At 42.8% G+C, this 24,437-nt stretch overlaps 1 protein-coding gene across 6 annotated transcripts in view; it reads right to left on the reverse strand.

The window, feature by feature from the left end:
* Nucleotides 1-4,868: 4,868 nt before the first annotated feature.
* Nucleotides 4,869-24,437, reverse strand: part of ITGB8 (integrin subunit beta 8) — a 96,091-nt gene continuing 76,522 nt past the window's right edge. For 2 of the 6 annotated variants that reach the window (XM_090046806.1, XM_090046810.1), the window contains exons 12-15: nucleotides 16,802-16,905; nucleotides 14,597-14,760; nucleotides 5,264-5,389; nucleotides 4,869-4,979 (exon numbers count right to left, since the gene is read on the reverse strand). In XM_090046806.1, the coding sequence (XP_089902932.1) occupies nucleotides 4,926-4,979; nucleotides 5,264-5,389; nucleotides 14,597-14,760; nucleotides 16,802-16,905 (448 nt within the window). In that variant the 3' untranslated portion in view covers nucleotides 4,869-4,925. Of the gene's footprint in view, nucleotides 4,980-5,006; nucleotides 5,390-7,952; nucleotides 14,503-14,596; nucleotides 14,761-16,801; nucleotides 16,906-24,437 lie in introns of those variants that run through there. The other 4 variants (XR_016442287.1, XM_090046807.1, XM_090046808.1 and 1 more) reach the window with 4 other exon arrangements.

Consider the following 24,437-nt stretch of genomic DNA (forward strand, 5'->3'; position numbering starts at 1 on the left):
ACCCCAGACAGTAGACATGGGGAGCCACTGTCTGTACCAGTGACACCTCATCCTGCTTGAAACTATTTACCTTACTTAGAGACTGGCTGTAGGTGGTCCTGGATAGTTACTTACAAAGGTTGTAATTATATGGACAGCTGGAGAATATCTCGAATCTAGATAATTTAGTCCTTACTGTAGTTCTTATCTTATGCCTAGTGATTCTTTTATTTGCAGATCAGGTTGAGGATAGATAGCAATAGGACTGTTGCACTGTTGCCCTTATACTTTCCCTTTTTTAACTGACAGATGGTAGATATCAGTTTACAGTGATTCCTCTTTTACATTTGCAATCAAGCCCCTTTACATTCCCTATATATTAACAATAATTTTCATTATAGTTTCTGTCCCTGAACACAATGGGGCTAAATTCTGCTTTTGCTTCACCCATTCAACCTTTGACATCAACAAGATGATACTGATGTAATACAGCATCATGCAGGAGAGGAAATATCACAACACAACAACGGACATTTGCCATATAAAATATGTATGCTATACATGTTGGGTATCTTTCCACTTCTCTGAAGGTACATTCCACAAGGTTTTGGAATCCACCCCCTGGCTGACAAGGAGCACGACTTGCATGGTATTTACATAGTATCTGCTCTTATTTTGATGAGAGATGTGTTTGGCCCACAGCAATCCTTTGGATTTGTATTTCATATTATCCATGGTCTTTCTAAAGAAATATAATTATACTTAAAAAATATACAGATGATCACTGTAATTTCAACAGATGAAATGACATCAGAACCTTTGGGAGGCAAAATGATGCTTATTATAAGAAAAAAAAAAACACATAGGAGAAAAAGCTGGCTGACTTTCCAGAGAGCATTGACCATGGGCCAAACCATGCCCTTAGTTATGCATATGCAATTCCCATTGAAACTGGGGGGATTTGTAGTTGCCTGACAACAGAATTTGGTCCCTTGTTTCAGACTGCAAAAGTCTCTTATGGTTGGATCAGAAATGCAAATGCAAAAGTTACCATATGATATAAATTTCACTAGGTTGAATTTACTTGTATAATAATTTCTTCAAACAGGGAAGATTTGGCATCCCCCTCAGCCTTCCTTTCCTATTGATTTCATGCTCAAGAAAAACAAATTTAAGTAGTTTTTTTTTCTGCTGGTAGGCAGATGCCTGCAATATCTATTACAAGTTGCACTTAGGATGGAGTTACCTTACTTAGCAGGGCTATTTGGAACTGGATTAAATTAATTAAGCATAACACTGAAGTAAGAGTGTCCACACACACGAAATGAATCAGGAATAGCTAGTCCACTTTAAATTCATGTTCTACCTTAATCTGAATTAACAGCCCTGTGTACATGAGCCCCAAAAGATCTGGCCTATGGGCAGTCACTCAGGGTTGAATTTATCCTTCAGAGGCTGGATAACCAGCATTTAATTTTTATTTTCCTTCCTTCCTTATTCATTTCTCAAGAGTAAGACAAAACCATAGGTAGGTTGCAATCCTCCTCCAACAAATCAGTTGCTGCTATTTTAAATAGAAAGACTCAGGTCCTCATTCTTTAAACCAGGGGTGTCAAAACTTGGCTTGTGGATCAGATCTGATCTGCAAAGCCAGGTCATCTAGTCCGCAGCCTTGATGAGGAACAGTAGCAGCCAAGCACTTGGAAAAGACCTGGAGTGCCTGAGCAGTGCTGCAGGAAGAAACTCAGCACTGTGACTTGTTCCCATGGTAGCAACCAAGTGCCTGGGCTTCCTGGCCTCTTTCCACTGGATCACTGGATGGGATAGTCCAGAGCAGGATACATCATGAGTTGTATTAAGCGTAAGAGGTCCATGGGCATGATCCAGGCTTTAGGCCTACCCCGTACCATTCATCCAGCCCTCAGATCCATGCAAGTCTGACACCCCGCTTTAAATAATTAGGTTCCAATCTTTATTCTTAACAATTAGTCCCTTACATGAAAGTCACTCGTGCCAGAGACCCCCAAAGGCCCTAGGCAATCCTGAATCCATTATTTGAGATGAACTGTTTTTAAACAGTCTCATCTGCTTCCATCATCTTTTAGGTTTTTCCCCATCTCTTGTGCCCATCATTCTGGGAACCTCACCTCTGATGTGACCAAAGAGACAAGTTATTAGTGGGCAAAATGTGTATCCTGCAGAAGGGCTTAGGGATTTCACATAAAATTCACTTTGTGGCCCAGTTCGGGCTATCTTGCTATTCTGACTTTCCTGAAAAGTCTTGAGAAAAGATGAGATAGGAGTAGTTGGGAGATGTAAGCCAGCCAAGGAGTAACCAAGGATACAACTTGGGTCTCTTGTGAAGTCAGGAGTGCTACAACAAATTTATATCTGAAGCCTGACTCTATACCCCTAGAAAAAAGTTCTCCTTTCTTATACTCATGCCACATTCTATGCACTTGCTAATGGCTTTCCATACCAGGGTATTTACTCTTTAAATGAACAGGGCTTTGGGATTGTACAACATTAAGTCCTAACAAAATTGAAACTATATTTGAGAAGTAATTTATATCACCTGGAGACAACATTCACAATGATATTATTAAAAAATATTAACACTTGTTTCTAGTTAGTCTCTCTTCATAGCATCATCTCTGGATGTATCAAGATTTTAGATCAATTTTTAAATTTATTCTGGAGACTTCAGGAGTACCTGAATCTCACTTGTGATTTCACATTGGATAAAACCACAGTAATCTAAGCACTGTAGTCATAACAAAATTATAACATTGCCTTCACTGCCAAAGTTAGCTAAAGAATAACAATTTCCTTATCTTAGTAGTTGAAAAGACATTGCAGACTCCAGTTTGCTGGCAAATGCCCACGTTATGCTAGCCAAGACATAGTAACCAGGTACTGATCAAATGAAAGTAAGAATTTGGCAAAATACAGCACTTGAATTCCATGTGAACTATGTAACTAAAAGTCAGCATCAAAATCATTTGTATGAGAGTAATTAAGTTTTGTAACACACTTTCCTCCTAGTGATGCTGAAGCATAGGGCCTTTTTTGATTTTTTCTTTTTCAGGAAAAGATTGATTTTAATTAACACATTTGACCAAAAGTAGCTAAGTAGGAAAGCAGGAAAGCCGAAACCTTTTAGGGGAAAAATACACTAAGGAACCATATGTTCCATTATATTTTTAAGTAATTCCATTCCAAGCTCTCAGTTTTCAGTGAGTCAAACAGGCATAAATACAAAAATGTGAAAACATTCTGCAAAAAATGCTTCCCAAACAAATTGGGAACATCAAATTAGGGAATGAAAATAGTTTTCCTTTCTTTTTTAAAATTTGTATTTGTAAAGTAAAAAGTAACTAGTGTAATCATTTGACCTTTTAATAGGGAATTACAATATTACAAACATTAATTAACATCATCATTTCTATAAGTCTGGTGTTACAATAGCATGCCCAATTACAGAGAAGAGCTTGAGGACTTGATTTTCAAAGGAACTAAGCACTTCCAGTTCCAGCTGACTTGAACTGGAATATTTGGTGGTCAGCTATTCTAAATCCATTAAGTGACTGCTTGGTCACACACAGAGTCATGGCAGGGAGCAAGCCAGACCTTCCGACTCCTAGTTTCATGTTTAAACCACTCGATAAGAGTTTTATCCATTGAAACTTTGGAGATGCTGTAAACAATCAAGTTAAAACAAAACAGAAAAGAATCTAAGGAACCAAAGTTTGTCTATAAAACCATTGTAACCCAAGGTCTTGGCTCCCTTCTGCTGAAACTTGATTTAATCAGTTTTTATTCTTGATAGCATGTTGTATATGTGGTATATTTCCCCTTTTTCATGTTGAAAACTATTTTATTTTAATCTTTCTGCTAGTTTGCAGAAGTATGCACTCATTCTCCATCATAACTTTTTGACACGGAACAGAAAAATGTTGACCTATTTTTTTTCTTTCTATAACCTCTCCACTAAGGTGCATCTACTATAGATCTATCCATATATCTCACACACATATACATACATACATACATACACACACACACACACACAGATTATGATTATATGTTTACGTATATAAACATAATGCATACACAGGCCCTATTCTTTTGCTGACCCAAAAGGCTTACAATATAAATTTAAAGGCAAGAAACCAGCTTTGGCGCCTTACTCATGGAGGAAAATACAGGGAAACACTGAGACAGTATCAGTTACCATGCTTGGCAGTGATCTCAGTGTATTAGCAATCTAACCACTGTCATGTTTTTAGAAAACTCTGAAGAGGAGTATGACAGAAAAACATACTTTGAAAGTATTTATGGGGAATTCCTTCCACACAGAAAAGCATTGGAGGGAGCCTAAAGGAACTTCTTTGAGCAGTCAGATGTCCGTGATGGTGGTTGGCATTAAGTGGCAATTAGCTTGGAGATAGGCCATGAATGGGTGTGAAAGTGAAGACAAGTAGCCTTTGATGTGACAGAAAAGGAGGACCCAGTGAGGGATGCCTGGAGAAGGTGCCTTTAAGTGTGTCACATCCCTGGCTGAAGCATCTAGATTTGAGTCACTGGGAAGCCTAACTGTAGGTATCTTCAAGACCAAAATGGATCAGATTTTAAGAACTTACCTGGTTAACTATACATTTAGGGCCAAATTCAAGAAGCTATTTAGTCACCATTAATATCAATGGAAGCTTAGACACATAATGCATCCAAATACCTTTTGAAACTGGCCCTTGGAGGCCAGTTCTATTGGATCCATACAAGAACTGCCAGCAGCATTAATGGAAGCTAGGAGCCACAGCAGAAGATGCATGCTTATTATTACAGAGCTGAGCATTTAGCCAATCTAAAAGAACTTCAGGGCAACCAAGTTTTTTGTAAAACTAACATTTTATTTATAAACATATAGTACATTAAATATTTTTCTTCTAAACCCAGAGGAGCAAGACTGCATTTCCAAGCTTCTTTTCTTTATTGCAGATCTGGAAGAACAACAACAAAAGCAACAAAATGAATTCTTCTATACTAGTATTCAGCATGTCAATAGATTCTCTCCAACCCCAAAGATCAGTTTGCAAGTGCCAAGCTGCTGCTGTGCATATTAAGAACTTTCTTTAAACCACTGCTGTACTAAACATTCTTTATGGCGAAATCACACATATGCATATTCTTCCTCCCCTTCTGTGTGCAGATTAGATCAAATCCTGTCCTCTCCACAGTGGGAATCATGCAGATACTAAAAATCCACAAAGAGGGAAGTACCTACATCACTGTTGTCAAAGAAGCAATTGAAATCTGGCCCTCTTTCATCCTCAGGCTTTAGAGATTGTAATTTAGGTTTCCTTCCTCTTTGGAGAGCTTGAACAGCAAGGCTTTTTCTTGTCATTGGCATCTGTAATACAATAGAAGCAGCATTAGACTGTAATCAGACTCTCTTGCTCCCTACCAGGCCCAGTGACTATCAAGGGGGGGAAATAAAATAAATGAGTACTACATATTATATGATACTTGTATTTCACAACATCCTACATGGAAATAAATAAAGGTTTCATACAAGGTCACTTACCATTATTCCATAACATGAGAGAAGATTAGGAGGCTCACAACATAGGCTGCTACTAGGACCACTGTTAATGGAGATTTCTTATGGTTAACAGTTAACAATGACTTTTTCAAGGCTGCACTGTAGCAAAATAGACTTTATGTCTATACCCATGTAATTCAAATCTGGAACCAAATGCCTTACATGATGAATAAAACAAACAAGCAAACAAACAAAGAAAATTTCAACTTTGCAAGAGCTTTTATGGAAAAAAACCGTGTATTTGTTGCAGTTCATAACGCTTGATATACACTTGGGAGCTGGGTGTGCACCTACATTTATTAATTTTTTAAAATGCAGACTTGCCCTCAGAGAGTGCCATAGCAACTTCATTCTTTTCTGCTAAGGTTATTAAATTCTTCTTTGTCATTCTTCATAGAGAAAAAGTGGGGGGACAAATGACTGTATCCTTTTATGGTCATTTGAGAATTTTCTTCTTGTTTTGCCTTCTATCTTTTCCTATGTTTCTCTGTGGCACTGCTGAGCCCAGGGAATCGCAAGTCACTTAGATTGTCATGAACACAGCAGCTTTCATTTGACTGTTAATTCTCTTCCCAACATTGCTATGCAGTTTTTCCTTCCACTAAGCAAAAATTACTTCATGCTAGAAAATTGTGTTTCATCCCAAACGCTAAAAAGTGAAATTTGCTAGTATTGTATTATGTGCAATTTTGTAATTGCACATTCTGCTCATTTAGACATTCTTGACCTTTTACTGGTCTCTGTTGTTGATTAGGGATGTTCTTAAAGCAGTTTGGCTATCATTACTATACAGTGGGCACATCTACACATGCTACTAACGTGACTGAATAAACTCCAGTGAAGCTCACTGCTTCCGGGCACTGCATTTACACATGAGCACAAGACCACAGCATATTGATCCGGGTCAGAGGAGCAGCCCCGGCTGTCAGCAGGCCCAGAGTGAGCGTCAGTCTGCCAGCCCAGGGCTGCTCGGATCTAGCTCAATATGCTGCAGAGGGGATGGCAGGGTCATGAAAGTGATCCAGTGTGGGGTTAGCCAGCAGGCAGTCCTACACTGAAGTACCCTTGTGCCCTAGCTTTCGCCGTTATTACTTTACTGTGGCCTAATAGAAGCACACGTGCAGACATTGAGACTTTACTGAGGAGTTAATTAGGCAACTCTGCAGTAAGCCCTTCCAGCCCCTAACAACTATGAAACTACGAAACATCTCATGTAGATATGCTCAGTGGGTGCATCTATGCATGTGCTTTACTTTGGCATAGACTAATTAGCTCTGCAGTAAAGCATCACAGTCTACATTTGCACTGGTATCAGGCTGCAGTAAACTAATTAACTCCACTGTTGGAAAGCACTGTCAGGGACATTACTATCTTATGGAAAAACAATTAAGTGCAACTAAATACACATGTAGCTGGTGACTATGGGTGAAAATTGCACCATCAGCCCAGGCAACAGGGGGACAGACTCCTGCCTGCCGTCTAGCCACACAACTCTGCAGTTTCACACACTTGTGCCCTAGCCAGCTCCTCTGCCACATAATGCTGCTCCCCAGAGCCCAAGCCTGACCACCTCCCGAGCCTACTGGCAGCCCGAAACTCCTCTGTCCTGGCTCAAAGAGTTGCTGTCCCAGGTGCATGTGTAGACGCTGTGCCTGGGAGCAGTGTACTGTGGTGTAAACTGCTCTGGAGTTTATCACATTGCTTAATTTCACCTAGATGCACCCAGTGTCTGAAGTCCCTTTCATGTTAAGGGGTTAACACTGGCTTTCGTAGAGGAAATCTTTCCTACACAAGAACAAAACAGACATCTGTCACGACTTAAAGCAGTCTATGTTTTAAGTAAAAACAGGTGTATATTTAAAAGTTTACCCTCATTCTGTGTAACCCCCCACCCCTCCACTAGCTAACGTGAATAGAAAGGAAGAATAGTGTATACAGCAGAAAGAAGGATCTTGTTAGCCCCAAATTAATTAGTGAACCACGCCTCAAACTTTTCCTATGCCCAGTCATATCCCTTTGAAGATCACAGATGATCTGTTCAGTGGTGTTCCAGCAATGCTTCATAGGGGGCAAAATAAAGAAAGACAGCTTTCCCTCCAGTGTGTTTACTGCTGGCCATCAGTTTACAGGTATGTTCCTGTCTATACTATCAGATAGTTTAGGCTTTAGGATACAATTTTATATTTACATAACTTTAACAGGCATTTTTTTCAGATGTGGGTCCAGCACTCCAGATGTAGTCCTACACCATGTTAGGCTGGTTGAAATTACTCTTTTCACAGTTCTAAAGCAAGGTTAAGAGCTATCCTCTTCTTCTTAAAGTATCATAGATAAAGTGCAATTAATATATTAAAAAACATAAAATTCCATGTGCATTAAACACTGGTTTTATTTTTTAGACAGCAAATACAATAATGTTGCATTAAAATAATGCTGTGTCATATTGTTACAGCTCTGATAGAAAAATAAACATCTCAGTATGCTACAGTGTCAACTTATTAATAAATATCAAAATAGAAGTTAGTAGTCAACTGAAATTAACAAAACATCTACAAAAACAATTAACAAAACAACTACCTACTATCTACATTATCTTAAATAATAAAAAACCCAGTCTATTTCCAGACAAACTAGAGTAGTGATTTATTTTAAAGTACTGTTTAAAGCAGGAATGAACAATAAAAGTTACAAATTATTTAAAAACTATTTCCTTTTCTAAAATTTTTTTGACAAAATGTTTTAATCTAAAAAATGTCAGTTAATTTTCCTCCACAAAGTCAGTATATGTTAAATATGTAAATATAAAACAAAACTTGTTATATTATTAATAATCCTGTCATACCATAGCTAAATAAGACACTTAAGTAGCTTCATTTTTTTTAAAGCAGTTGTAGGTAAATGTGAAATAGACCTTAGCACAGTGAGTGTGGCTAACACTAAATGTTCCCAAATGGGGATAAGAGAGGTACCAGAGTGAGATTAGAAACTTCCACTCACTCGAAAAGCCTTAGGATTCCCACACAGATATTGGCTTATAACAAAAGCCAGACATTTTATTCAAATTTATGGATCCTGAGCAGGTACCTTGTTTCAAGAATGTACAAAGAAAATCAAAGAGGAAAAGGTGCTGAGAAGACATTTTTTAAAAGATGAGCAACTTTTTTGTTTGTTTGTTTGTTTTTTTTACATATACTGGTACTTTCAGAAAGAAGCTTTTTGAAGAAAGTTAAACTCTACTGGCTCTTGTTCTGAGTGGACTTCCACAGTCTACAGCACCCCTTGATTTGGTCTCCTCTATACATATTATTCAAACTAGGAACATTTTAGCTTCTTCTTACCATCTGTACTTTGAATTGTTTTAACTTCCATCAGAGGCCTGTGCACTGAACAAATGCAGGGCTATGTTAAAACAGTAGCATCCCTCCTAACTACTGTTTCATCATGGCTTATTATGTAAATCTTATTCTGCTGTTTAAAACCCCTGGCATGAACATTATAGATTAATTTAATTTCTAATTAGGCAGGACAGCGTATGTTTCCTTCAGCACTGATGTATCAGTCAGATGCGCACTTTTCCAGTTATGCCTTGTATTACTCAAGGTCCCATGAAATCCTACTGGAGTCTGAGGCCTACTGGGGCCAGCAAGTCCGCTCAGTAGAGTCATTTAGCCCACTCATAGCACTACATTAAGGTGGTTGCACTACTTTCAGTTTGGGGGAGCAAGGATTGGGAAATGTGGAGCAGGGCATAATGCATCTCAGTAGGGCATTTCCTGGCACCGTAAGTGGTCAGGTGGAATACACTGTAAAGTTTCACAGATTTACTCCTACAGGTAGCAACACATTCACAATCACATAACACCTGTCAAGAAGAACAGATTCTTCTATGTGATCTGAAAAAAACAAACATATCTCATACGGAAAATCATTTCTTCCAATGCACTGCAAGACATGTTTTACATAGGGGATTCATATCATCACAGGAGAAAAAAAATAAGTCATGCAAATGCCCTTCCTTTATAAACATCACTTGCAAACAAAAGGGAATTTCAATAAGGCACAATAAAAATTCCACACATACCATGTGCACATTTTCTGGATGAACAAACTATTTTCCCACACTCATTTATGATGGTGCTGTTAATGTGCTCTTAGCACTTGGAAATAATCAAAAGTATTACAGTGACTCAGCTTGCATGTCCTTAAAAAAAACCTGAAGTAGATTTTGTACATTTCCCCAGTGCATAAACATCTGCCATTTCAGAAATGTATACAAACAAGTAGTTAAAGATGAATAAACCCAATTCTCCTTACATTTAAGGATTCAGTTTACAGTAATCCATTCAAGGGGGTTTTTTAACTACAACTTAACATTTTTTTTTAGTGATTCGTCATAAATACTGTGCTCTTAGAGAAGGGGGGTGGCAAAATGAAAAAAAATCATTGTCTTAATTATCAGGTAACAATACAAAAGTGGCATCTTCTGTGTGTGTGTTTAATGTTGTGTATTTTAAAGCTGTGTGATTTACTTTTGCATCATTTCCCAGAAAACTTAAGTTTTCTCTAACAAATCTAGAATGACTTATTTAGAGATCAAACCCTTTTTTTTTTTGATAGTGAACTCCTTAAGGCACAATGCAGAAAGAAGGAATGGTAACAAACTCTGCAGAAACCAAGTTGTTTGCACAACCTCACAGAGTAACTGCACAGGCACTGTACTGTAAGAGCTCAACAAGTTCCTTGTAAATTATGGGCTAAGTGCTTTCTCATTTAAGGCCACATGCAAATAGAGCACAGAATACCCAAATAGTACAGCTTTTGTTGGGCTATTTCTTTCCTGCAGGAGCTCTTCTGAATAGCTCAGCCACTAGTTCTAAGGAACAGCTAGCAGGCAAGGCCCTGGTTTATATGAACAGCACCCATTTGGCAGAACAAAGCTCTGCGGAGAAGACCTTATGCTAGCTGAATGACCTCATGTCTTGTCATTTAGCTGAAGTTTAATTCTTGGCCTGCTGTGTGGTTAGCAACTGCTTCTTTGTCAATAACCCACTCGTCCTTTATGGTACAGTAAAACTAGGGAAGGGAAGTAGAAGGAAGATTTACTACCACTCAGTAGAGCAGTTGCTTATAATGCAATCTGCGTTTAAGCTCTTTTCACTGTTGTGAGGGAACTATGATGCACTGAGTGAGTGTTCTGACTGCAACATGCCAACCAGGTCTCCTTTGAAAAGATTTGGACTTCCAACAATGTACTACAGAAGGAAAGCAGCAGATGTGCCATGGCTTGGGAAGGGAAGATGTTAACATGCAGTTGCTTGGCTCCTCTGTACAAAGCCTCAATTTCCCTGTAATTTGATTTCCATTAATACTGAAGAGACAAAATTATTTGAAACCAAACCAGTGGTATTAAGTAACTCTAATTTCTAAGAACTATTCTGTAAAATGAATTATTTGTTCAGAGAAGAATTGGGTAAAAAACAATCATGCCTTATAAGTTGTTATTTAAGAAAAATGTTGTATGTTTTGTGAAACATACAAAGGTTCTTAAATGAATAAAGTTTTTTGGCTCCATTAAATGGATTGTATACTGTTTCCATCTTCTTTTAAAAAATAAAAAACCCTGGTAAAGAGAATATTCAGTATGTCTGTTTCTCATAGGTATTTATTAGGCCTGTGCAAAGCAGCTAGTATTTGTTTTGGATTTGGATGATCTGAGGGACAGTGATTTGATTTGGTGATTCGAATCACTGTCCCGAATCGATTTGGCCAAATCTGATTTGGAGATTCAGCTGCTGCCAAATTGGCTGAATTTCCAAATCAAACAGGCCCCATCCCCCATCTACTCTCCTAGCTCCATCAATGGCTGCCCCACCTGCCCCCTACTTACTGGCACAAAGCCCAGGTTCAGCTCCCTGGAGCGATGAGTGGGGACTGCCCAAATCGCCACAACTTTCTCTGAATCTTTTCTGAATTATACTTCAGAGGCTTCAACTTGGTTCAGACGTTTTTAGTGGTCTCCCAATTCGATTCAGAGATTTGGCCACCAAATCGGGCTGAATCTCCTCCAAATCGAATCAGCACCCGAAGCTTTGCACAGCCCTAGTATTTATCTTGTTCCCAATGAAATCAGTACTGAATAGTCCATTAACTTCCACTGAAAAAGGACCAAGACCCACACTGTGCATCATAAAAGAAAATCATTACAGTTGAATAAATGTTAATATGTGACTGAGTCATCATGGAGTGTTTTTCAGTAATATCTAATTAACGAAAAAAAGATCAGGTTATCACTGTAACACCAGAAATAAAAGTGTTGTAAGAGATTCCATTTTCTTGTGAGATGCTTTTGAATCCATCTGATCTGAAGCTGATACCACTAGGAAGAGTGCCACTGACATACTTCATGGTGGCTCCCTAAGGAGGAATATCCAGTTTCCATTATTGAAAACTAGAGCTCGTAGATAAATGTCAATAGTAAGTCACAGCAATTGTCTTTTTAATTAACCCCCTTCCCAACCCTCATTTAAAGTTATGAATTAGGCAATTCTCTCTATGAAACACTTGCCATTATGCTGATCTACTCCAAATCCTGCACTCCTCCTACATGCACATTCTCATGGATTTAACCTGGAATAGCTTGTACACAGACCTGGAACCTGTTTGTTTGGGGGCTTTTTAGTTCTTTGAAAGCTATCAAAAATTTCAAGCAAGACATCTATTCTATCTGTAGATAACATGCCCCCTCACTTCTGTTCTTTCTTCTATAATAGGCACAGACAAGTATTGTGCTCAGAACAGATACCATGTGCAACTGTATGCTGTTATCTGAGGGGACTTTTGTTCCCAGTGAGGTTTCATTACCTATTTCAGAAAGGGTTACCAGAATTCCCTACTTCTACGGCAACATAAAATATGCCAGACTCACTGCTAGCTATGCATTTCATACAGCACATTTCAATAAGACATTACAGTTTGTTTTAAGGTTAGGGCCTCTGCACAACCTATTCTGTGATGCAAATTCTGCTCTCACATGCACCCACACTGATCCCACTAAATGTAAAAAAAAAAAATTGCTAATTTTCATTGTTACTCAGCATAAGCGAATTCAGCTAACTTACTCTCTTGGGAACCATCCCCCCTTTTTTCTGTATTATTTACTCTACCCCCCAAGATGCTGATTACACGCTGATTTCCCATTACACACCCCATATTTCTTCTACTGCCCGCCAGAAAAACATGGGTGGTTAAATGAGGGATTCATGCCAGCTAATTCTATTAATTTACACAGAAAAATAGTAGGTGTAGAAAAGCAGATTGATTGCATCTACACATGCAATTAATGTACCTGAATAAACTCCAGTACAGTTCATGCAAGAATTTATTGCTCCTGGGCTCAGTGTTTACACGTGCACCTGGGACTGCAGCATGTCGAGCCAGGGCAGCACAGCCCCAGGTGACAGGGGGCCTCAGGGGTCGGCCTGCCAGCTCAAAGCTGCTCTGCCCTGGCTCAACATGCTACAGAAGGGCTGGCTGGGGCATGAGGGTGTTCCAGTGGAGGGGCAGCCGGTAGGCAGCCCTCGCACTGTAGTAGTCTCATGTCCTAGCCAGCCCTGGTCACTACCTAGATGCTTGTTGTGGCAGAGTAAACAACTCCATCGTAGGATAATACTTGTGGTGGGCAGTACTATCCTACAGAGGATTTAATTAGTTTACTCCAGCCTAATAGCGTCGCATGTGCAGATAGTGACACTTTACTGTGGGGCTAATTAGTCAACTCCATGGTAAAGTGTAAGTGTAGATGTCCCCGACAGAACAAGAGAAGCTCTGCTGAAGTCTGAGTTACACCAGAGCTGCATTTGGTTGCCTAGCCCTGTCAGTGTTTAGCAAAGTAAGGACTCAACAAGAGCCATTACTTTACCAAATACTGACAGAGCTAGGAGACTAAATGCAGCTCTGGTGTAATTCAGACTTCAATGGAGCTGCTCTTGTTAAGCTCAGAGCTGAATTTAACTGGAGTGTTTAATTGTTATAAACAGGCAAGGCAGTAAAAAGAACAAAAAATAGCCTATATTTTTGTACTGATATAGTTTTTGTTGATCTTAATATATATAAAAAAGGTTTCTGTTTGTTCCAATGTAAATACTGAAATATAGCCACTTCATGTATAAGGAATAAACCTTGTTTAAGTGACATAAGAGTGTGTAGATTTTTTTCAAAATACCAGTAGTAACTAAGCACTTATTTAATCCAGTCTTTTTTTTTTTGTTAAAAGGAACTAAGAGGAAATCAGGATGCCAAAAGAGTAAAAGATCATTGCCAAAAGAGTACAAGATCATTGGAACTGGTATTAACTCTGAAATAAGTATAATAAAAACTACACTTGCTCTGTGTACAAGTACTCCCATATTTCCATCTACTCTGCTGCAATGTACAGCAATGTGTCACAGTTTTACCCATCCCACAGAGCACATCAGTACAGATACATGTAAAGTGAGATCAGTGCTTTGTCAGACACCTGTTCATATCTACATTCTATCCCATAACTAAATAAATTAGGTTACATTAAAGTGCTACACCAACACTAATGGTCTGAAACAGTAGTAATGCACATTTCTCTTTCAAAAATACAGCAGCTATAACTTCAAACATAGTCACATTAAGTGAACATGCTTACATGTCACTTACAGTATTCAACACAATCCATGACACAAAACAGTCAGTAAAGACTCTTACAAAGTAAAAAGATAACTTTTTTTTTAAAGTGTAAATGTAGGAAACAGATTTGCAGAAAACAGTCTTCAGAATTCACACTTGACAGATTCATTTAATCGTAACTTGCTGATGTCGATATTTAGGTCTTCTGGTTTGTCACGTCTGTATGTTACTGTTCTTGTACAAACAGTAGGCAAAAACATCTTATCCTTAAAGGAGAAGATACAATTTTTTTAACACAATTAGCTAACATTTATGTGCAAGAAAAAAGTGCTGAATATATTTTTCTCTAAAATCAGTTACCTTCTTTGTTGAAGATACTCTGTAATCAGCTGGGGACTTAATTTTATTGCTATTCCATTGTAGGATTATCTGCCTGATGATAAGTACATTAAGCAACCCAATCAGAAATGTTACTATTAAGATTATGACAAAGATTCTAAAGTAGTTTGGGTCAGAGAAACATTCTGCAATAAAAGGAAAACAGAAGCGTAAACCTAAAATACTGATAAGGTACAACCATTAAACAAACTGAATTTAACAACAGAGATTAACCTAGCACAGATTAATTCAACCAAATAAAACAAAAGAGTACTCTATTTACTGAAGTATATAAGGAAGGGGCAATTATTTGTATTATTATACATCAGATACTTTTAAAGTTGCTTTTATCAAAAAAAGTAATTCCAGCTAAGATGATGAATAGATCAATGGTTGTAATATTATTATTTATATTTCCATTACATTAATATCAAGAAGGCCTAACTAAGATGAAGCCCCATTTTGTCACGTCATAAAAATACACTGCAAGAAACAATCTCTGCCCAAAGCGCACAGTTTAAAGAGAATAAAAAAAGGTAGCTTCAACACTTCTTCAGAAAAGGCTGATCAAGTGAAAATCTAAGAAGTTTCAAAATGTAGTGTCTTCCGTAACTTGCGTCTGTGGAGCTCCCAGCCTGTTGTTGTTTTCAGAATGGGAGGGATGAAAGGGAGCAGAGGAAGTTCGGTCTGCAGTTTTTTCAGCCCCCGTGTCTATGCATAGCACCCCAGAGGTGGGAGGGCTCCAATTCACCTACCCCACCCTTCAGCATTGGCTGTGGGGGGAGCCCAAAAAGGAGCTCCCTCTGCTGCTTTTCTCCCTCTCTCTTATAAAAAAAAAGCAAGCACTGGCAGAAAGTCTGGCCACTACTATGGGAAACTGACTGCAGGCTCCCAGCCCACAACTAGATTCTCTTCTCTGCTAGAACCAACAGTGAACATCTGTTTGGACTGGGGTAATGTAACTCAGAACACTTTGCTGAAATTATTTTGAGTTACAGCTGGGAGCTGCACTTCTGTGTGCACACTGGAAGGTCATAAATGGTGCTGCCAGGCGCTCAATAGTTATCATCTTTTCACAGCAAATTTGACCTCTTCTGATTTATGATAGTTAATTGTGGAAGTGTCCATGGTGTATGATATTTCAGAAGATCCAAAAAGAGTGCTTGGAATTGGAAATTCATATTCATATTCAATCCATGTTCTATCTTTTATCTTAAATTGTAGTTGTACTGCCCTCCAAGTGTGTGGATTCGCTCAGAAGCCAGCTACGTATTAAAACTGGTCTTAAGGGTAGGTTTGTAGTAGCAAAGGATGGCAACTCTGTCAAGGAACTTGAAATATTAAAGTTTTAAGAGATGACTGAGTTAAATGATGAAATATTTTCTATTTAGGTCAATCTGATCATATATTAAGAAAGAAAAAATATTTGTATGTTGTCCAACTTTTGTTATGTACAATATTTTTTAATTAAATCCAATAGTTCTAAGATTCCAAAATATAGATGTATCTATTTTTCTAACCTAGCAATACCAGTGATGAATAGAACCAATGTCTCCTGATTCCCAGTCCAGCACTGTTTTACTGGGCCCAGCTGTCTCTCACACCATTAAACTCTCTAGCTCCCTTTCAGAAGTCCCAACGACAATTGCTTTGTAACAGGCTTCTTTAAAATGGAAACGCACATACAAAATATGAATTGACAAGAAGTGATCACACTAATGATTTTCATGAAATTTGGGCCTTGAATGGGCTTTAGATGTTTTTATTAAAAGAAAACTACCCTTCACATGCTGTACACTTTAAAGGGACATTAAATTTTTTTTAAGCTATGTGCACTTCATTTGTTCATTTCTGGTACTGCTAAATAATGTAAACATATTCAAATTAATAATACAGACAAATACTTTAAGAGGTTTCTGTAAATATTTCTTCAAACGTTATTGACTAGGAGTTATTATGATTAGATATGACTACTCAAGGAGCTGGAAAATGATTTAGCATGCTTGGCAATCATGTTTCCTGTTATTATTTATCTTTTACTTTCCCTGAAGCAAAGAGTGAATTTTCTCTCTCTCCCTCCCTTGAACAAATCACAATATACTCGAGCAGAAACATACAACAGAGATAAATTTCACCATGAATCCTGATGAGTTTTCCTCTTGTTATCTGGGAAAGACTTTTACATACCTGAAGTTTTGTCACTATACGGCATCATATAAGCACATGAGGTTTTGCACTGGTCAAGTATAATCTGGGATACATTGTTGGAACGAGGGCAATGAACACAACTCCTGAAAACAAGCACACAGATATAATCACTTAAAAAAATCTAATTACTTTATTGCATTTTCCTTAGGAGATGAAATCAACAGAGTTCAGCATTCATTTCTGATAATGTTGCCCTGTTGCTTGAAAATCATTAGGCTATTTAGTAAAGTTTTCCACAATGATTTGGTGAAGTGAATACAATTAAATAGACATATGCTGGTTAAAGGCTCTGCTCTCCCCTAGCCTCAGTACTGCATTTCTTGTGCTTTGCCTCTCAAAGGGTGCGTCCAGATGAGTGCGCACATGCCTGTTGCCCTACCTCAAACCCCTTTGAGGTAGGGCAACAGGCATGTGCAGGAATGAAAAAATGTTCACCGCACCGCAAATCTAAAAAAACTGCTCCGCAATAGAGCGGAGCAAGGCATGGTTCAAGACTGTGCCTGGAGCCAGTCCTCCAAAAGCGACACTCTGGTTTTGGCCAGAGCATCTCTTTTGTGTTCCTGCTGCCCTGACACTGTCCAAGGTAAGTTGGGGGGGTGATGAGGAGTGGCAGGGGGATGTGGGGGGCAGGGGTTTGGAGAGTGATGGGGGGGATGTCTCTGGGGCTGTCGGGGGAAGACCTGGCCCAGATCCCTGAAGCTCACTAGTCTGGCTTTGCACTGGAGTGGGTCACACAGCCCCCTGGAGCCCTGTGACATGCTCCGGTGCAAGGCCAGGCTAGGGAACCACATGGGGCTGAGCCAGGTCCTCACTCCTCCCCCCGCAGGCACAGAGGGCAGAGGCGGGAGCCAGCCGTGGGGCCCGGCCCATGCTGACAGGAGTTGGCACAGCATGCGGTTCCCATGTGCCGTGTCCTGCCACCAGGCCGGGCCCTTCTTATAGCTGCAGAACTTGGCCCAGCGCGCGGCAACCACGCAGAACCAAGCCGGGTCCTGCTGGCCCTGGGGCTACTTGTGTTACCTGGCAGCTGGGCGGCATAAGCAGCCCCAAGGCCGGCAGGACCCGGCTCGGCTCTGAGAGGTCTCTGCGTGCCAGGCCAGGCCGGGGAACACGAGCTGCCTGGGGCCGGCAGGATGCAGCTCAGCTCCACACAGTCCCCATGCACCGGGCCGGGCCAGGCAGCACAAGCTGCATGGTCCCCGGGCGGCTCATGCTCCCCAGCCCGGTACGCAGAGACCGCAAGGAGTCGAGCCGGGTCCTGTCAGCATGGGCTGGGCTCCAGGGCGAGCTCCTGCCTCTGCCCCCTGTGCCTGCGGGGGGGGTGAGGACCTTGCCCAGCCCCATGTGGCTCACTAATATTGCCTTGCAACAGAGCGGGCCACAGGGCTCTGGGAGGTGTGGCTCCTGTGCACACCTCCTGGAGCCATTTGAGCCGCTCCAGTGCAAAGCCAGACTAGCGAGCCTCAGGGACCTGGGCCCAGCCCACCTGGGCTGCAGAGAGGCCCCAGGACCCAGCTGGGCCTGGCACATGGTCCCCGCGTGCCGCACCAGGTCCTGCTGCCACAAGACCAGCCCGACTGGGCAGCAAGAGCAGCCCCAGGGCCGGCAGAACTAGGCTGGGCTCAGCGTATGGTTCCCCCACTGCTGCTGTTAAAAATTAGTTACAGGCACTGGGCAGGGGAGGCTGGGGCTCTGTGGGGGATAAAGGCTGTGGCCCTCCAGGGAGGAGCTGAGACCCTGGGCAGGGGAGGGCATTCCATGTGCAGTGTTGGGGGGGCTTCACCCTGTGGGGGCCAGGGGTCTCATCCCTAATGAGCAGCCCCCACACAACGTCCCCCACACCCACAGTGCCCCCAGCAATTGCCCCACTCCTACCCACAGACCAACTCACACCCCTCCACATCTACCCACCTGCCTTCCCCCACACCCCTCATCACCCCCTTTCTATAAACACCACTCCTCCCCATCACACACCCATCATGTATGAAGAAAACCAAAAGCACAGATCAACACATATAGGTATTCAGAATTTATCTTTTCATGATGATAGAGACACTGGTAGTCTTCCAAATTGCTTTAACACTGTAAATATACCAATAAAGCATTACCCAACTTATCACTGTCTCTCTCTCTTGTAAGATATATGTGTGCATGTATAGAGTGGTTTTTTTTGTTTTAAATGTGGAAGAACATGGATTTTGGGGTATTTTAAAAGATGGATTTGGGATGTTGCTGCAGCAGTCCAGCTGGCACAAGGGGTAGTGTCCCCAGGTATCAATTGGCTGGGCCCCAGAAGCATACCCAGGGGGTCAACCCCCCCCAAAAAACCCAAAACAAAACACCCTCAAACAAACCCCAAGCTGCTCCTTTGCAGTGCATAAAACAGCTGAATGTGCGGCATGTGGCGCCACAGACGTAGATTCATAAAAATTAGGGCTGGAAGGGACCTCACCAGATCAACGGGTTCAGCCTCCTGCCCAAGGGGCAGGAAGTCAGCTGGGGTCAGATCACCCCAGCAAGATATGCATCCAAGTGCTTCTTAAAAGGTATACAGAGTAGGTGCTTGCACCACTTCTGGGGGGAGTCTATTCCAGACTCTGGAGTCTCAGATGGTAAAGAAGTTTTTCTTGATGTCCAGCCTAAAAAGGTCTTCCAGCAGTTTATAACCATTAGACCTTGTCTTTCCTTGGAGTACCCTGGTGAACAGACATTCTCTCAGATTCCAATGCACATCCCTTATGTGCTCATAGGCTGCCACCAAGTCACCCATGAGCCTTCGCTTCTCTAGGCCTAGGAGTCCCATGACTCTCAGCCTTTCTTCATAAGTCCTGTTCTCTTGACCTCTAATCATGGATGTGGCTCTCCTCTGGACTCTCTCAAGCTTCTTCACATCCTTTGTAAAGCACCACATACCACATGGCCGTGCTCATCTGGATGAGGCCACACTAACTACTACTATGTTCCAAAAACAAGAGTGCTTCCGCACAGTCATGTTTAACCACAATTGTTTATGTTTAGTCTCATTTTCACCGATGAGTTTTTTTTTTTTATGCCTTTCCCAATTTCTAAAAGGGGCTTAATTTTTGTAGTGATATCACTTTCATATGTTAAAATTCAGTACAGGCAACCTCTAAGTCATTCTGAGCTACTAATAAGTCAGTGGAAAAATTGCCACAATCACTCTAGAAGGATTTAAAACCTTTACATAACCAATATGACAGGACTCTCTTTACCTGTAGTAAGTTTCAGTGTAGCACACGTGGATATTGTGGCAGTGAGGAGCCACCACAGGCTCCTGAAGGGGAGAGGGGAATCCCCGCAGGTCCCAGACCCTGGAAACAGATCCCTGGCAAGGGCGACTTACCCTCTGCCAGACAGCCGGAGCAGGAGCCAGGACCGCGGCCGGAGCTGCAGCCGCGAGAGCCAGAATTACACCGGCTGTTTAATCAGCTGTTTCCCAAGTGGGAAACAGCTGGACCAATTGCGGCAGCCGCGCGGCAAAGTTGAAAAGCCCTGCCAGAACCAGGGCAGAGGAGAAGCCTGGGAGAGAGAGCACTGTTGCACAGCACGCTAGACATGCTGAGGCCCCAGTGAGGAAGAAGAGCAGCGCAGCCTGTACAGCTCCTGTAGGCCACGCAGGAGAAGCCTGTGATCCCCCTACAGGAGGCAGAGCAGGGGAAGCCCCCCAGTTCCCCGCTGAACGCCTGCTGAGGGAAGCCTTTAAACTCCCTGTAGGAAGCAGGGTGGAGGAGCCATTTGAGCCCCCTGGAGGAGGCCGGGGCCAAAGAGGTAGCTCCACAGCCCTCTGCTCTTCAGGGGAATATTTCTTCTTAAAAAACAAACAAACAAACAAAAATAAACAACCCCCCCCCAAATCCAAGAGCTGAGAGAAGGCAGGCCGCGCTTTGAAGCCAGCTGCACCCACCTCAGGAGGGAGGAGGGCCAGCTGCATCCATGTCGACATGGGACCCCACCCAGAACAAGCTGCAGACAACCCCACAAGGCGAAGGACCCATTCTATGAACACCCATCCGGTTGGCGAGTGGACGGGGTGTAGGGGAGGCGGAGCTCCGTGGAACATTGTGCCAGACAAGTTGTGAGTACTGCTGTTTGTTGGCAGGCCCTTTCAGGAAGATCTCCACTGAACCCCCCTCTCTAGCTAGTTTAAACATCAACATCGTGGCGGACGAGTTGAGGGGCAGGGCTACGCACCCGGCAGGCTGCACAACACATCAGGCCTCAACCATCAATATGAACATACAACTCACAAAGTTCTCAGCATGAATATCTCAGGCACAGGCCCTAGTAAAATCTGTGTCCCGGGAGGCAAAGTAATGCAGGGCACTCACCAGCACCTTGGGATGAGAAGCACGTGGGGCGGAAAGAGGAACCCGCACAGCTTGTTAGCCGCCTCTTTGTACAGTTGCAGCCAGTCAGTGACGTCAGCATCACACGCTGGCCGGCGAAAATAAAAATGGCAGCCACAGCTGCGGAGGGAGCGGATAGCCAGGAGATGGAGCTGCAGCCGATGCCAGCAGCAGAGCAGGCTCCAAGAACAGACCCTGAGGAGACTGACAAGCTGGAGGCGACGCTGTCTGGGGAAAAAGGAGCACCCCGTCGAAGACCCCTGCTGAACAACGGAGGAGTGACTGGCTGGCCGAGTGGAGGGAGTGGAAGTGGCACCTTTGAGCGCAGCAGGACAGGGCGCGGAGGACGACACGCCAAGGGGCGAAGACCCGGGGACTGCCCTGAAGGGGGTTACAATCGGGGCGGCGATCGCTGCCAGGGCCCAGGTGTTAAGTGATGGACTGGAGCTAGTCCGGGGAGTGACAAACTGGGCAGAGAGCCATCTCTCCCCTTAAGGGTTCAGGGACGGGGAATAGGTTATGGGTTGGTGTACGTGTACTTGTTTTGTTTGGGCTACCCCGAGCAATGGGGCAGAGACCATAGGGATAGCGCCCTGTGGCGGGGCTGTAGGGAAGCCTTGGTAGGGGCCATAGTGGGGAAGATACCCCGTGGGACAGGATCGAGGAGTGAAGCGCTGCAGGGTCTGGCCTCTGGCTCAAGGACGCGTAGCGGTGAACGTGACCTGCAGGGAAGACCGTGGATAACAGCTAGGCGGTTCACCTAAGGTGGCGTGAGGCCGGGGTGTAGAGGTGGTAGCCACCAAGGGACCCACTAACTGACCCTGCCTACTGAGGAACACCAAGACGTGACAGGAGACAACAGGGTTGGCAACGTGGGAGGAGAGAACCACCTCGACGACAAACCGGCCTGGAAGTGGTGTGACATCCGCTAGCAGACCAAAGTCGCCCAAGAGCGGCTAGTTGAAGCCTGGTGGTCACAATCTGAATAATTACACAGGTATAAACTTTTGATAAATGCCAGTTGTAGCAACCCCTCAGAAAATAAACAGGGGTGATCTTTAGATGGGAGATCAACTGTGCCAGGATGTGTCCCAGCCCAGCTGATCCACTTCACTGGCATTTACAGACTTTGTTTGGGGGTACTGTCCTGCAGGGTTGGCCCTTCAAGCTCCCAGGGCTTCAGCAGCCCAATGCTGCAAGATCCTGATAAACTGTAAAGCTGGGATGAAGCTAACAATGAAGTTCAGTGCTGACAAATGCAAGGTACTACAAATACAAATACAGAATGGGGGATATTTGGCTGGAAGGCAGCACTATGGAGAGAGATCGGGGAGTCTTGGTAGATCACACATTGTTTTTGCCCTGATTTATGTTTAAGTAGTGTATATAGAGGCAACTGCATAGTAGCTCAAAATGAAGTCTTACGTTTGTATATTGTGTGTGTGGAGTTGGGGGGAGAGTGGGATGTTAGATATCAGGAGGCGCCACTTCACGGTCAGGGAGGCTAGGGTCTGGAACTAGCTTCCAAGAGAAGTGGTGCAGGCTCCTACCCTGGGGGTGTTTAAGAGAAGGGTTAGATGAACATCTTGCTGGGGTCATTTGACCCCAGTATTCTTTCCTGACATGGCAGGGGGTCGGACTAGATGATCTGCTCAGGTCCCTTCCGACCCTAGAAACTATGAAACTATCACAGACTTAGTATAAATCTGCACTGTGATGCAGCCAGACAAAAGGCAAATATAGTTTTGGGATGCATCAATAGAAGCATTAGATGCAAAACACGGGAGATGATGGCACTGGTTAGGTCTCATCTAGAGTACTGTGTGCAGTTTTGGGCTACATATTTTAAAAAGATGTGAAGAAGTTAGAAAGGGTCCAGAAGTGGGTGACTAAAATAATAAATGGCTTGGAAAGCAAGCCATACAAGGACGGCCTAAAGTCCGTAGGCATGTTCAGTGCAAAAAAGACACTTAAGAGAGGATATGATAGTGGCCTTCAAATACGTGAAAGGCTGCCATAAAGAAGAGGGAAAACACTTTTTCTCTCTTACTGCAGAGGGTAGGATGTGGAACAATGGTTTAAAGTAGCTGTAAAGTAGGTTTAGATGGGAGATCAGGAAAATCTTCTTCACTGTTAGAATAGACTGGCTAGGGAAGTTGTGGACCATCACTAGAGGTGTTCAAGAAGAGGTTGAGGATGATCTAGGTGTTCATCTATGGGTATTTCCCATGCTTCTGGGCTTCCTGGTTGCTGCATGGGGCCAGAAGGGAATTCCCCCTCTCCATCTTTCCTGCTGCTACACATGTTGGGGTTCTTTAAAGCCTTCCTCAGAAGCACTGGGCATTGGCTGCAGCCAAAGCAAGGGATTTTGACTGCAGTCTGCCAATACACTTGCTGAGACTAGTCAAGTTGTCAAGAGTCACACACACAATCTTACAGAAGATAACATTTTAACAAAATTATAGATAAAAACAAATCATATATAAAAATAAAACATCTACTATAACATATTATAATTTTATTTAAAAACATTGTTTTTGCCCTGATTTATGTTTAAGTAGCGTATATAGAGGCAACTGCATAGTAGCTCAAAATGAAGTCTTACGTTTGTATATTGTGTGTGTGGAGTTGGGGGGAGAGTGGGATGTGTGTATGTCAGGTGTAGGGGTGTGTGTGTGGGGGGGATGCCTGTGCACTAAGTCCCAGGCTGGAGGCCATGGGAGGGGCAGGGGATACATGCAACAAAGTTTGCCTGGGTGGTGGAGGAGTAGTCCAGTCCATGCTCCCCTGTCCAGCCTGCAGCTGCCATCCACAGCACTTCAGAAAGAGCTGAGCCATGCTGTGCAACCACTGGCCCACAATGACCCTGGCCCTGACCGACATGCACAGCTTCTCGGCAGGGCAACTCCCAGTGCAGCCACAGCTGCTTGGGTACTGCTTGACTCTTCCCACCTCAAAACAGCTCTTCCTCCTCCTCCCTGCCCTTGCCTCTTGCCCTTCTCTCTGAAGCTGGAGCCAGGAGGTTCCTGCCCCAGCACATGGGGCTTCAGGTCCCCACCACCTTCCACCCACTCAGCCTCCTGCAGGTGGCTGCTCATCACGCTGGGCAGGTGGAGTTGGTGCAAGATAGCCAGGAGCTGGAGCCCCGTGCACAGTGACAGGAGCCACTCAACTTCTCTTTCCCCTCACTCAGAGCAGTGCAGCAGAAGCAGCTGCTAGAGGCAGGGGAAAAAGCTTATGAAGGCATC

Source organism: Crocodylus siamensis, chromosome 5, assembly GCF_052110815.1.
Source record: "Crocodylus siamensis isolate JL-2025a chromosome 5, ASM5211081v1, whole genome shotgun sequence".
Classification (NCBI taxonomy): Eukaryota; Metazoa; Chordata; order Crocodylia; family Crocodylidae; genus Crocodylus; species Crocodylus siamensis.